Source organism: Kogia breviceps, chromosome 11 (assembly GCF_026419965.1).
Source record: "Kogia breviceps isolate mKogBre1 chromosome 11, mKogBre1 haplotype 1, whole genome shotgun sequence".
NCBI lineage: Eukaryota > Metazoa > Chordata > Mammalia > Artiodactyla > Physeteridae > Kogia > Kogia breviceps.
Window position 1 is genome coordinate 74,075,989 of NC_081320.1, and position 15,255 is coordinate 74,091,243.

The 15,255-nt window shown below is 38.3% G+C and overlaps 1 protein-coding gene across 10 annotated transcripts in view; it reads left to right on the top strand.

Moving 5' to 3' along the window:
• EIF2AK2 (eukaryotic translation initiation factor 2 alpha kinase 2) overlaps positions 1–15,255 on the top strand; it is a 43,767-nt gene that overhangs the window by 22,212 nt on the left and 6,300 nt on the right. For 4 of the 10 annotated variants that reach the window (XM_067007800.1, XM_059079299.2, XM_059079298.2 and 1 more), the window contains exons 12-16: positions 463–643; positions 4,400–4,528; positions 9,910–10,014; positions 11,079–11,132; positions 11,211–14,029. In XM_067007800.1, the coding sequence (XP_066863901.1) occupies positions 463–643; positions 4,400–4,528; positions 9,910–10,014; positions 11,079–11,132; positions 11,211–11,333 (592 nt within the window). In that variant the 3' untranslated portion in view covers positions 11,334–14,029. Of the gene's footprint in view, positions 1–462; positions 644–4,399; positions 4,529–9,909; positions 10,015–11,078; positions 11,133–11,210; positions 14,030–15,255 lie in introns of those variants that run through there. The other 6 variants (XR_010835582.1, XR_010835583.1, XR_010835584.1 and 3 more) reach the window with 3 other exon arrangements.

Here is a 15,255-nt window from a genome sequence, read left to right on the forward strand (position 1 = left end):
TATAATCCTCATGACAGCAAGGATAGTGTCTAACTCACTTTCTTATCTTTAGATGCCTGTTCTGTGCCTTTCACAAAATAGCTGCTCAGTAGAGCAATGGTGAATTAATATGTTTCAAAATTAATATATATTAATGAAATTTGGTTTTCTGCAATTCCATTGTATTTATGCTTCTATTCCTATCTGTTAGCAAAGATAATCAAGGACCTTCAGCATCAAAGAATGGGCAGGCTGCTACTTTATAACTTAGCTAAACAAAGCTTTGGATACCTGGGAATTTATGATTTAAATAAAGACTGGGTTATTATGTTTTGATTCAAGTTTGTTATATTTAGGTTTCTGTTTTGAGACATATTTTGGCATTTTTAAGAAGATGCAATTTTTTTAATGGAATTTTAAGTGTATTTTTTAATAAATTTATTTTTATTGCTACTTCTAACATACTGTGAATTTTATACCCAGACCAAAGACTAGGTGCCTTTTCATCCAAATGGAATACTGTGATAAAGGGACATTGGAGCAATGGATTAACAGTAGAAGAGGCAAGGAACAAGACAAATGTTTGGCTTTGGTATTCTTTGAACAAATAACAGAAGGAGTGCATTACATACATTCAAAACAGTTAATTCATAGAGACCTTAAGGTAAGTGGAAAAAATACTTTGTTAGGAAATGATAAACATAATTTATTAATTTAAAAGTCTATCTTCTTTAGTTTTAGAATCCATTGACAGTCATGAGGAAATAACATCTCTGATCCTCTAAAGTTAGAATGGATCTAGCCCTTGCCCCAAATACCAATCTATAGAACCACTCAGAAGGTCTCCAGGGCTGTAAACTTATGGAGACACTGAGCTCCACAGGAAGAAGCTCATTCACTTCTGGTTCTATTGGTCATCCTGGCTGATAGTCACACCCCAGTTGTAAACACTAAGAGCTTTAGTATACTGAACATTTGTGTAAATAATTATTGTGACTGGCACAGCCAGCTGGCTGCTCTGTCCCTGCCTCTCCGGCTTCTCAGGCTTGTCTGAGAGGCAGAAGGGACTCTGGTAACTGGCTTTTGGAACATGGTTCTCTTAACCTTTCAGTCATTACTCTTGAGGGCAGTCACAACCACTAGGTCCAGGGTCTAGAATTTTCTTGGCATTTGGTTAGACATCTCTGCCCCATGATTGGAAAATTGCAGTAATCCAAACCTTGGAACATGTTGCATATCTTTGTATTTTCATTTTCTTCTGGCTTCCTAGCTTCTTTTATGGTCTAGTTGAGCAGTTTTCCCATTTCCTCCTCAAAAATGAAAGAAGACAGACAGAAGAGCTTTCAGTCTTTCCTCCATGCTCTACTCCCTGTGATTTGCCTACGCTTATCACAAACTGGCCGTGCTGAATCCTGTCACTGAACCTTTGCTCATGTTCTTGCATTGGACACTCTCTGCCTGTCCCCTTTGGTCCCAATTCCTTAATGAGCCTTTCCCAGTCATTCTGGAGCAGACAGAAGCACCTTGTCTATGTGGACCTTGGCTCTCTGCTTACCCCACCTGTCTAAAACAGCCAGGAATGAGAAACAAAGCAAAAAGTTCCTTGAGAAAAATAAGCAACCATGTACATAGTTGTTTGTTTGGCCTAGGTAGAAAAAGATGGCCCTTAAGAGGTATTACATCCTTGGTCTGCCCAGGGGCTGGATGTCTGATGCCTTCATGTAGGAGTCCACCTGGTTCCAGTATCTTTTTTTTTTTTTTGATGTTAGGGGTAGGAGTTTAATTAATTATTTTTTGCTGTGTTGGGTTTTCGTTTCTGTGTGAGGGCTTTCTCTAGTTGTGGTAAGCAGGGGCCACTCTTTATTGTGGTGCACGGGCCTTTCACTATCGCGGCCTCTCTTGTTGCAGAGCACAGGCTCCAGACGCGCAGGCTCAGTAATTGTGGCACACGGGCCTAGTTGCTCCGCGGCATGTAGGGATCCTCCCAGACCAGGGCTCGAACCCGTGTCCCCTGCATTAGCAGGCAGATTCTCAACCACTGCGCCACCAGGGAAGCCCCCTAGTATCTTTTTTTTAACAGTATCTGAAGGTGTTCTTTGAAGTTGGAATGATATAATGACTCTGTTCAAAAGGATACATTTAGAATGGCTGTACCTCCACTTCGAAATAAATCACAGAGTTAAATAAGAAATTAAGCACAATTATCTATTTATACGATCATTTGCAAATAAATTATCTACTTACACAGTCATTTCCTCTACTCAGCAGTTTGGGTGTTACCTCCCAGACCCTTGTCAGGATGAGTTAGTGAAATTCTGATCCGTGCTGCCTTTTCCCACCACCTGGTCTGCCAGTTCCCTCCTGTATTCCGCACAGCTTATGCTCCGTGTGGGGGAGTGATCTTTTCTTGTGTCTGCAGAGAATGTTTGCTCTATGTCGGCAGGTGCTCAAAGGTCAAACTTTAATACTACTGAGGCTTCTTTCATCTTCTTCAACTTCCTAGCTTCACTGCTACACTTACTGTTTTCTCATATCTGAGAGAAGATATGAACAACGGCGCGCACCTTATTTTGTGATGCTTTGCAAAATTCCTGCTACTGGTGGCTTTGCCAGAGAACGGTCTTTACTCAGTAAAGCCCCTATTCTATAAAGTCGACCAGCATTTACCTTAAGAACCAGACCAAAAATGCTGGTGATGGACACAGAGGTTTCTGGAGTGAGGGCTTACGGCCTGAGGAGTTCAGTCCCCCAATAGGCCCAGGCCCCTCGGTCAGCCTCAGCCCTTATTCCTGTACCTCCTGGATAAAGTTTGCTCCTTTTTTTTTTTTTTTTTTTTTTTTTTGCCACACCTTGCGGCCTGTGGGATCTTGGTTCCCCAACGAGGGATCTAAACTGGGCCCCCTGCAGTGGAGGCTCAGAGTCCTAACCACTGAACCACCAGGGAATTCCCAGTTGGCACCCTTCTTTTTTTTCCGCACCCTTTTTTATGTTCTACCATCCAACATTTTGCGTAGTCATACCATAACTGATTAGACAAAATGTGGCATCATGGTCTTTTTTCTTTTTAATGAACTATAAACAAGCAATCTAATATTTTTACTAGACAGTCCCATCCAGCTTATATATTTAGACAGTTTTGTAAATGCAACCTCCTATTTCTCAGAGTCAGGCTGTAGCCCTGTGTGGGATCAGCAGTTGTACTTGCACACCCAACACCTTCCTACACTGTAACTTGAATACAGTAGAGGCACATTTTCTCTCTCCATCCCCACACATCTGCAGGTTTCCGTCCGTGTTACTGGCAGTAGGTTCCAATCTAACCATTAATTGTTCTAATCTAACTGCTGATTTTTGCATGGGCCTTTTCAGGCTGGTTCTTGGAAGCTGCTCTTTCAACCTGCTTGGGCTTATGGTCTCTTCTCTTTCAGTTTCTTTACTAGGCCCTCTCCTAAGTGTTGTCTCCTTGAGTCTGTGTGTGTATCCGGATAGCCCAACATTGCATTGAAAGTAGCTTTCTCAAGAATGGCAAAGTATTAATTTCCTCATCAACCACCTTCATGTTTTCATGGTCTTTAGAATATTGGTCAATACCTTCTACAAAGTTGTGGAATTGTCATTCGGTTCTTCCATTCCTTTTTTTTTTTTTTTAAATCTGCTTAAAGAATTACATGGAAAAAAAAAACATTTCAGTGCTAGTCATCAGCTTCCAGTTAATTTGATATGCCTTCAAAGATAGAGGGGGAACCTGCATACTGTTCTTCATAGTGGCTGTATCAATTCAAAGATATTTAAAAAAAAAAAAGATGGGCTGTGTTTGTAAAGAAGTTGTCAGAGGCCTGGAGAAATAGACATAAAGGAAGCCCCCAGGGGAAATTCTACATATAATATTCTGCAGCATTATTGGGAATGGACTCATTCTGAGAATCTCAAAATTAGAAAGGATCTTAAGGGGGTCTACTTCAATCCCCATCAAATCCTAGACTCATATTTGCAACGTTTCCACCAAGTGGGCGTCCAGCCCCTGTCTTGAATACTTCGTAGGATGGGGAGCTCTCTAACTCCCATGCCTTGGACCACACGATTAGTATATCAGGATATATTAAGGCAAATCTTGTGGTTGTTTTTATCCTCTAGTCCTGGATCTGTCCCCTGGGACCAGGCAGAGTGAATCCACCTTCCACTTATCTTCAGATATTTGAAGGCAGCTATGCCCCAAGCCTTCTCTGCTCTCAGCCAAAAAGTCCTTACTTCCTCAGCATTTTAAAGACTAATAATAATAAATTTCCTGTTTGGGGCTTACCTATGTAAGAGTAAATGCCTTATAAGTAAATATAAAAATAGCTATTACTAAATGTGATTTGGATGTGTGATAAAAGTCTGTCAAATTGGTACTTACAAGTTAAAATTTTTTTTTCTGTAGCCAAGTAATATATTTTTAGTAGGTATGAACCAAATAAAGATTGGAGACTTTGGACTTGTAACATACCTGAAAAATAATGAAGCACGGACAAGTAAACGGGGAACTATGCGATACATGAGCCCAGAACAGGTGAGGTTCCCTTCCTTTCTGTTGATATATATTTTTATCTCTTTCACTTTTTTAACTATAAAAATAATAGGCTCCTCTCATAAAATTAAAACAGTACAGAAGTAAATAGAATAAAAATGGAAAACTCTCCTTACCCTTCCTTTCTACTCTTCTCACTAGAGTTTGTGGTTTATCCTTTTAGATCATTTTCTTTGAGTTATAAAAAATATACAGATACAAATATATATTTACAAACTTTTTACATAAAAACATACATAAATACATTTTACAAGATACTATAATGTTATTTTGTGACTTAATTTTTTTTTACTCAACAGTGTATCATAATCTTTCCATAGCTGTACAAATAGATTTGACACATTATTTTTAACAAGTGTATTGTATGCCAAAGTATAGATATACCGGCAGTCATTTAACTATTGCCTTATTGATGGGCATTTATTTAGGTTGTTTCCAACTTTTTTTTTTTTTTTTTTTGCGGTATGCGGGCCTCTCACTGTTGTGGCCTCTCTCGTGTGGAGCGCAGGCTCAGCGGCCACGGCTCACGGGCCCAGCCGCTCCGCGGCACGTGGGATCCTCCCGGACCGGGGCACGAACCCCTGTCCCCTGCATCGGCAGGCGGACTCTCAACCACTGCGCCACCAGGGAAGCCATGTTCCCAATTTTTTACATTTATAGACATGTGTCTTCCTCCTTATCTTTGAGTCTAAAAACAAATATTTCGATGATAATCAATGACAGATTCTTTGAAGTGAAATTGTTGAGTAGAATGACAGATGCAGTTCAAAGTTGATGGCACACTATTAATGCATATATGTGGAACCTGGAAAAATGGTACAGATGAACTGGTTTGCAGGGCAGAAATAAAGACACCGATATAGAGAACAAATGTATGGACACCAAGGGGGGAAGTGGCGGGGGGTGGGATGAACTGGGAGATTGGGATTGATGTGTATATACTGATGTGTATAAAATAGATAACTAATAAGAACCTGCTGTATAAGTAATAGATAAAATACAAAAATTCAAAAAAAAATTGATACATGCTGTGAAACTGTCATTCAAAAAAAGTGACTCTAGTATGTTCTACTAATGTGTACGAGAATGCTGCCTCCTCCCTCACACTCTCAGTCAGACAGTGGAATTATCAGACTGCAGTTTTGGTTACTGAGATGAATGAGGTGTAGCTTGCTCTTTTTTTATTTTTTGGCTGCGTTGGGTCTTCGTTGCTGCGCGCGGGCTTTCTCTAGTTGCAGTGAGCGGGGGCTACTCTTTGTTGCGGTGCATGGGCTTCTCATTATGGTGGCTTCTCTTGTTGTGGAGCATGGGCTCCAGGCGCGTGGAATTCAGTAGTTGTGACACACGGGCTCAGTAGTTGTGGCACACGGGCTCAGTAGTTGTGGCGCACGGGCTTAGTTGCTCCGCGTCATGTGGGATCTTCCTGGACCAGGGATCAAACCTGTGTCCCCTGCATTGGCAGGCGGATTCTTAACCACTGTTAAGAATCCTTGCCACCAGGGAAGTCCCTCAATACTTTCTTTATGGCTTCTGGGTTAATCATTTTTATTTTGGAGGTCCTTCCTACCACAAGATTATAAAAATATTTTGTGTTTTTATTGATACTTTAGCTGAATTAATTTCTGTATATATATATGAAGGAGTATAACTTGATTTTCTCCATGTGGGTATGAATCTGCCCCATCACCATGTATCAAATAGTTAATGATCTAAAATATTCTTTTAAGGAAAATTTGTAGAGACAAAAAGTAGAACAGAGGTTACCAGGGGCTGAGGGGAGAGAGGACTGGGAAGTTGTTGTTTAATGGGTACATTTTCTGTTTGGGATGATGAAAAAATTTCTGGAGATAGATAGTGGTGATGATTACGCAACATTGTGAAGGCACTTAATGCCACTAAACTGTACAAATGGAAATGGTTAAAATGGTACATTTTATATATATATTTAACACAATATAAATATGCTATTTTATCATATATGAAATTCCCACACACTTATGGATCTGTTTCTGGACTCTATTCTGTCCAGTTGATTTATTTAATGTTTTTCCTCTTGAATATCATCCTGTTTAATTATTATAGCATTATAAACTGTTTTATATTTTAGCATTATAAAATTATTATAGCATTATATAATGTCCTGATAGATATCAGGACATTATTCTTCAATTAAAAAATGTTCTACCTTAAGCTTATACAGTACTGTAGGTCAATTACATCTCAATGAAACTGGAAGAAAAAAATGTTCTTAGTGTTAACATTTACTATTCCAAATAAACTGTAGAATCAGTTTGTCATGTTCCACAACTGGTGTTGATGTTTTTATAGCAATTGCATTATATTTAAGGATTCAATTGAGGGGAATTGATATCTTTATATATTTGAGACTTCTTCTCCAAGAAGTCTCCAAGAAATTGGTATATTTCTCGCTATACTATAGTAACAAATGACACTGATTTCCTAGTGGCATACACCACACAAAAGGTTTCTTTCTTTTTTTTTTTTTTTTTTTCGGTATGCGGGCCTCTCACTGCTGTGGCGTCTCCCTTTGCGGAGCACAGGCTCCGGACGCGCAGGCTCAGCGACCATGGCTCACAGGCCCAGCCGCTCCGCGGCATGTGGGATCCTCCTGGACCGGGGCACGAACCCGTGTCGCCTGCATGGGCAGGCGGACTCTCAACCACTGCGCCACCAGGAAGCCCAAAGGTTTATTCTTGCTCACGTGGTGTGATTGCTGCAATCTTGGCCCAGTTTTGCCTCACGTGTCTCCTTCATTCTAGAACCCAGGCTGAAGGAAGAACCCTATCTGGGTATTGCTGTCCTTACTGCAGAAAGCAGTGTCAGAACCTTGTGATGGCTTTTAAGATTCTGCTCCTCGGTAGCATACGTCACTAAAAGTCATTGCCCAGAGCAAATTGGCCAGCTCAAGACAGACACATGGTGGGGGAAGTGTCATGCTCTCTCTGGGAGGCCAGTGCACAATTGGGAGCAATAATACATTCTACCTCAAGGCCACTTTTATATTCTTCAGTGAAAATATTCAATGAAAATTTATTTTATTTTATTTTATTTCTTTTTGCGGTACGCAGGCCTCTCACTGTTGTGGCCTCTCTCGTTGCGGAGCACAGGCTCCGGACGCGCAGGCTCAGCGGCCATGGCTCACGGGCCCAGCCGCTCCGCGGCACGCGGGATCCTCCCTTACCGGGGCACGAACCCGCGTCCCCTGCATCGGCAGGCGGACTCTCAACCACTGCGCCACCAGGGAAGCCCGAAAATTTATTTTTTCTTTATAAAGATTGCTCATATTTTTAAAGGTTTTCCCTGGCTATGTATCCTGTTTTGCTATTAAAATGGGATTCCTTGTATCTTATTGGTTGTTAGTGGGGCTGTTGATTTTAAAAATATATTTATTTTTAATTGTGGTAAAATACACATAACATAAAATTTACCATCTTTACCAGTTTTAAATGTACAGTTCAGTGGCATTAAGTACATTCACACTGTTGTGCTACCATTACCACCATCCATCCACAGAACTTTTCATCTTGCCAACTGAAACTCTGGACCCATTGAATAGCTCTCCATTCCCCTCTTCCCCAGCCCCTGGAAACCACCATTCTACTTTCTCTATGAATTTGGATACCCTAAGGACTTCTTATAAGTGGAATCACACAGTGTTGGTCCTTTTGTTACTAACTTATTTCACTTGGCATAGTATCCTCAAGATTCATCTATGTTGTAGCAACTGTCAGAATTTCCTTCCTTTTTAAGGCTGAATGATATTCCATTGTATGGATATATCACATTATGTTAATCTGTCTCATCGATGGATATTAGGGTTGCTTCTACCTTTTAGCTACTTTGAGTATCGCTGTATTGCTGCTATGAATATGGTTGTACAGCTATCAATTCGTGAATGTTTGGCTTATATGTAGACTCATTACTCTAGTAGGTGGATTTTTTTGTTTTGTTTTGTTTGTTCTTTTGGTTGATTGCTTACTGTCTATTTTCATCTTTTGGGGTTGTTTGTCCTATCTTTTTTTTTTTTTTTTTATAAATGCCCTTTAAAGATGATTTTTTACTGAAAGGTAATATATCTTTCAAAATACCCCTACTATTTTGTCATGTGAGAAAAAAATACTCTGAGCCATCTGATGGTTTGAGATTCTAGAATGAAGAAGGAACATAGCTCTTCCTATAGGGACCATTCAGCATAAAAACATAAGTTTTTTGCAAAGTGTGAAGGTAGAAGACAGTAGGGGACTAACAGCTCCCTTTTAACTCCCACTCTCTTATATAGCTCCTGCATCCTATATTGTCACATTTTATTGAGGAATAATAAAAATGCACAGATCTTAAATGTACATTTTTTTTTTTTAGTTTTGACAAAGGCATAGACCTGGGACACCTACAAGCCTATGAAAATGTAGAACATTTTCCTCACCCTAGAGTATTCCCTTAGACCCCTTTCCAGTCAGTCACTCCTCTCCACTGCCCAGAGGCAACCAGTGCTCTGATTTCTATCACCATAGATTAGTTTTCCCTGTTCTTGAGCTTCATAAGAATGGAATCATATAGTATGTACTCTTTTGTATTTGATTATTTCACTCAAAGTAATGTCTCTTGGAGAACCTCTAGTTGTTGCTCATATCAGCAGATTATTCTTCTTCGTGGCTGAATACTATTCTGTTGTATGAATATACCACAATTTGGTCTTCTCTGGTGACGCAGTGGTTGGGAGTCCGCCTGCCAATGCAGGGGACACGGGTTCGTGCCCCGGTCCAGGAGGATTCTACGTGCTGCTCAGTGGCTGGGCCCGTGAGCCATGGCCGCTGGGCCTGCATGTCCGAGCCTGTGCTCTGCAACGGGAGAGACCACAACAGTGAGAGGCCCACGTACCGCAAAATAAATAAATAAATATATATATATATATATATATATATATATATATATATATATATATATATACACCACAATTTGTTCATCCATTCTTCTGTTGATGGACATTTGGATTGCTTCCAGTTGTGGAATATTATGAATAAATCTGCTATGAACATTTGCATACAGCTGATTTGCTGGGCAGCATTTTAACTGCTTCACCTGCTCGTCTCATCTAACCCTGCAGTTAAACTATGAGGTTAAAACTATTGTTATCTCCATTTTATGGTTGAGATTATTCCCACATTGATGGTGATTCAACTATTTAGTGACAGAGATTTGAACCTGGGCAGTCAGACTCCACATATCTTGCTAATAAACATTGTTGTGTGATACATTTTGGTCAGATAACTTTTTTGGCTTTAGAAGGCATGCATGTTTATAACAGATGAGTCACAAATGTAAATATACTTCGGTTTCTTCAGATTTTGTCTGTGGAAGACTATGGAAATGAAGTGGACATCTTTGCTTTGGGGCTAATTCTTGCAGAACTTCTTCACATATGTTCCACTGTTTCAGAAACACTGAAGGTAAATAATCTTACAGAAAGAATTAAGCAACAAATATTATTGGCTGTCATGTGCAAAGTGCTGCTGCAGACAGTTATTGCCTTCACGTGAGGATGGGCTGGAGCATATTAGTCCTGACTGCAAATGAAATATGAATTTTTATCCCTTTCATGTTTGGGCAACCAGTACTTTTTGTTAAAGACCAAAAACTTTGGTCTTCTTTGGAAGGTGTGTACATCTCATAAAACTGTAGCTGTTTCTTCCTAATTGAGTCACTCTGTAAAATTGTTTTGATTGCCTGCTTTGCATAGACCCTGTGCTACATGCTCCAAGGGTTATGAAAATAAATAAGCCTCGTTCTCAAGGAGCTTATATTCTAGGAGGAAAGGTAACATAAGACAATGCTGTAAATGTTTTAGGAGAAGGCATGAAGTCTAATGGAAACAGCGAGGAGGGAGGTCTTGCCAGCTGTAGGGATTTAGGTTTCATGGAGACTTTTAAATTGAGCTCTGAAGGACTGGTTGACTTCTAATAGTCCAAATTGGAAAGAAGGCCATGTGGAGACAGGAATGTGAAAAGTGTGTTTAGGAATAGCTGGCCGGTGTCATTTTTATTGGAGTATATAAGTCAAGGAAGTAGTGGTTGATGGTACTGGAAAGATATATTGGGGCTAAATTAAGGCAAGAATATGGACTTTCTTGTGGAGGCAGCAGGGAGCCACTGAAGCCTGCAGGCAACTGGATATCCTAGTCTGAGTCTCAGTAAAAGCGACTCACCTGGATTCAACAGCCTTCTTCTCTGTAAAACAGGGATAATGAAAATACCTATTGCATAGGGTTCCAAAAAGGATGAAGGGAGATAATTCATATGATGCTCTTCATGCTTCAACATGCTGTAATGTTCAGGATGGTTATAACATGGGGTGGGTGGAGGAGAGGATTCCTGCTTGCTTCTTGGCTAAAGAGATGTTTCCAAAGATCTAGAAATATCCCAGATTTAGGGTATCCCCGGCTTTAGTGCTTCCTAAGTTTGTTTTTTCTCCAAAGGGAATAATTTCCTAATGAATATATATGTTTAATTTTTAGGTTTTTGAAGATCTAAGGAATGGCATCTTCTTAGATGTATTTGACAACAGAGAAGTAAGCACTTAAAAATAATTGGAATTTTATTTATTGCAATGTTTTATTTCCTAGTATTGACTCTTACTATCATTACAGAAAAATCTTCTACAGAAATTACTCTCAGATGATCGCAAGAAACGACCTAATGCATTGGAAATACTGAAGACTTTGAAGGAGTGGAATAATATTATAGAGAGAAAGAAACGAAATACATGTTAGATACTTAAAAAGTATCCTTCTTCTGATACTCCATTTTCCTATAACTGTCTAAAGTCTGCTTGGGAATATTAACGGTATTTATCTTCTATTTTCCTTTCTCCCTTAATTTTTTGCCACATTTGCAGAATGGTTTGCAGTTTTTCTTTTTTGTTGTTTTAACATCTTTATTGGAGTATAATTGCTTTACAATGGTGTGTTAGTTTCTGCTTGATAACAAAGTGAAGGTTTGCATTTTTTCTTACTTCAAAAACATTCTTATATTTGCCTTCCCCTCGCTCATCTCCATATTATGAAGATGGGAGAAAAATCCCTCAAATTTTCTTTTTAATACCAATTAGTTAATCAATTAATGAATGACTATTTATTAAACGCCCGCTGTTTCTAGGCCAGGATTTATCTCTGTCCAAAATAGCTAACAATCCAGCTGGAGAAATATGGTAACCATGAAAAGATAAGTATAATCACTTTGGAAAGCAATTTGGTATCATCTAGCAAAGTTAAATGTATATTGCCATTCCTGAAAAGCCATCAATTCCATTGCTACATACATGTGCACAGGAATGTTCATAGAAATGCTATTTATTATAGTCAAAGGAACAGGAAACAACGCTAATGTGCACCAGAAGAAGAATGGATACATAAATTGTATTCAAACACTGGAATACTATATAGTGTTCTATAGTGAAAATGAAGGAATTACAGCTAAATGCACTAACATGCCACATCTCTCAGGAACATAATATTAAGCAAACAAAGCAGATTGCAGAAAATATTGTATAAAGTTCAAGAACATGCTAAGTGAAATGTGTGCTTAGGTATTCAAACAAATGTGGTAAAACAATAAAGGGAAGGAGAGGATTGAGAACTATTATTAGATTCTGATAGTGATTGTCTTTGAGGAGGGATGGGAGTGACGTGATTGGAGAAACGGACTTCCGAGGTAACAGTTAACTTTTCTTACACTGGCTGTTGAGTTCACTAGTGTTTACTGCATAATGATTCTATTTCTCTTACATACATTTTGTACCTATTATAACCGACACTTAAAAGAGATGATAACTATACGGTAAGACAGCAGCTGAGCATAGAAAACAGGCGGTCTGGAGGGGTGAGATCACTCTGCCCTGAGGAATCATGGCACAGGGCTTAGAAGTGACACTTCAGTGAGACTTCCAAGTATGTGAAGGATTTAGATGAAGAGAGAGGAGAACATTTGGGCAGTATGGGCAAGGGGCATGGCATACGTTCTGGAAAAGATAGATTTGAGGAACATTGGGTACTAGTTTGTTTCCCTAAATTGCTGTAGGGAATGCCGGAAAATAATATGAGCTGTATCTTGGAAGAACCTGAGGGTTACTTTAAGCTTTATAGCATACAACTACCATTCTAGAATTGTCGTATAATTTTACAATTTTTAAAATGAGCCAAATTTAGGTGTAGCAGAAAAATCATAGTAATAGATAATATTTTTGTGAAGGCTTATAGCAATTTCTAAAAAGTGTTACTAAAAGCATTTAATATGGTCTTCAACTCCCATGTAGTATTTGATTAAGACAAGTTTCATCAATGGATACTAAAATTATTGGTTGAAAAGGCATTGGGAAACAGGAGCCTCAAAAGGATTTAAATATAGTCCCACAGATGATATTACAAAGGGGAAAATGTATCTTTAAAATGGAAAGATCTTGTCACCACAATAATAATTAAATTTAGCATTACCGAAAGTGGAAGAACCTACAATCATGACCCTCCTGATGTGATGTAAGAATTATACACTATCACCTATTTAGTTTTCTTGCCCAAAGTGTTTAACTGGAATTTAATCATGAGGAAATGATTAGACAAATCCTGAAAGAAGTCATTTGATAAGGTAATTATCTTGGATTTCTCAAAAAGTCAGTATCATGAAAAAAAAAAGTAGGGGAATTCTTCTAAATACAAAGAGACTAGAGACATATAATGACCAAATGCAATGACCAAATGCAATGCTTGAATCTTGATTGTATACTGGATATAAAAAAAAAAAAAAGAAAAACCCAGAAAATAGCTATAAAAGATATTTTTCGGGTATTTGAGAACATTTGAATATAGACTGCATATTAAATGATGTTATAGAATAATTGATAATTTTCTTAGGTGTGATAATGATATTATGGTCATGCCGGAAAATGTCTTATTCCTAGGCAATGCATGCAGAAATACTTAGGGGTGAAGTGGCATGACATATGCAAATTCCAAATGTTCAGCAAAAATCAATGTGTGTGTATATATATATATATATATATATATATATATATATATATATATATAAAGAGAGAGAGGAAATGTGGCAAAATGTTAACAATTGAAAAATTGATAAATCTAGGTGGACAGTATAGAAGTGTTTCTTGTATTATTCTTGGAGCTTTTCTGTAGTTCTGAAATTTTTCTGGGTGGAGAGAAATCTTTTTTAAGAAACTAATATTATCTGGATTTGATGAATAAGGCTAAACTCAAAAGAAAAACCAATGAATGTGGCAAATTAGTGTGAATGTGGCCTTATTTTTACCTTCATTCATTTTTTAAATTTAAGTTTAATTGATTTGCAATATTATATTCGTTTCAAGTATACAATTGATTGAATACTTTTATATATCCTTCTCTCACTTTAATATTTCTACTACTATGAAGTAAATAAAGCATTCCTTGATGCTTTTATTTATTTGAGTATATATTTTCTCAGCCTCAAAACTACAGTAAATAAAAAGTATCGTCAGGCTTCCCTGGTGGTGCAGTGGTTAAGAATCCACCTGCCAATGCAGGGGACACGGGTTCAAGCCCTGGTCTGGGAAGATCCCACATGCTGTGGAGCAAGCAAGCCCGTGCACCACAACTATTGAGCCTGTGCTCTAGAGCCTGTGAGCCACAACTACTGAGCCCGCGTGCCACAACTACTGAAGCCCACGTGCCTAGAGCCCATGCTCCTCAACAAGAGAAGCCACCACAATGAGAAGCCCGCGCACCGCGATGAAGAGTAACCCCCACTCACTGCAACTAGAGAAAGCCTGCACACAGCAACAAAGACCCAAAGTGGCCAAAATTAAATAAATTTTTTTTTAAAAAAGTACCCTCTTATCAAAGGAGGAGAGAGGCAAAGGCCAGGGACCTTATTTGCTAATTAAAACATACATACATGCAGAGATTTTGAAGAGCTATTGTGACCTAGCTGCTTCACTAGAAACAGAACTAGGAAATTTTTATTACTAACCACACATATATTTTTTATTAAATGTGCACATATTTAACATAAGTACATATATATGTAACATACTCAGAGCATGTATGTTATTTGTGTTAGGTATATTTACTATAAATACACATATACATATATAAGTGTGTGTGTTTGTGTGTATGGCCAGCTATATAATTTGTGGGACCCAATGCAAAATGAAAATGTGAGGCCCTTGTTCAAAAATTAACATGGGGCTTTATGCAACCACACAGGTTGCGTGTCTATGAAGTCAGACTTGCGTGTACATACACGTGTGTACACACATATATATGTACATGCACATCTATGTATGAAACGTTTAGAAGTCTAAAAGCAAGCTTTTCCCAGACTTCATCATCCAATGTACCTACCTGAGAGAAACTCATAGCATGTATTTTCCACTTGAGTGTTCAGCATAACTTGAGGTTCTTGGCATGCTAAATAACTTTTTCATTATGAATATGGAATAATTTCAATATTATTCATATTTTTAATAAGTTTTTATGTTAAAACATACACAAAAACAGAGACTAGAATAATGAAACTCTACTCATTACCCAGCTTCAACAGCTATCAATATTCTTTCCTGTTTCATTTACCCCTTCCTTTTAAAAAATGTCTTTTGCTGGAGGATTTTAAATTTCAGGCATTGTATTTCACTTGTAAATACTT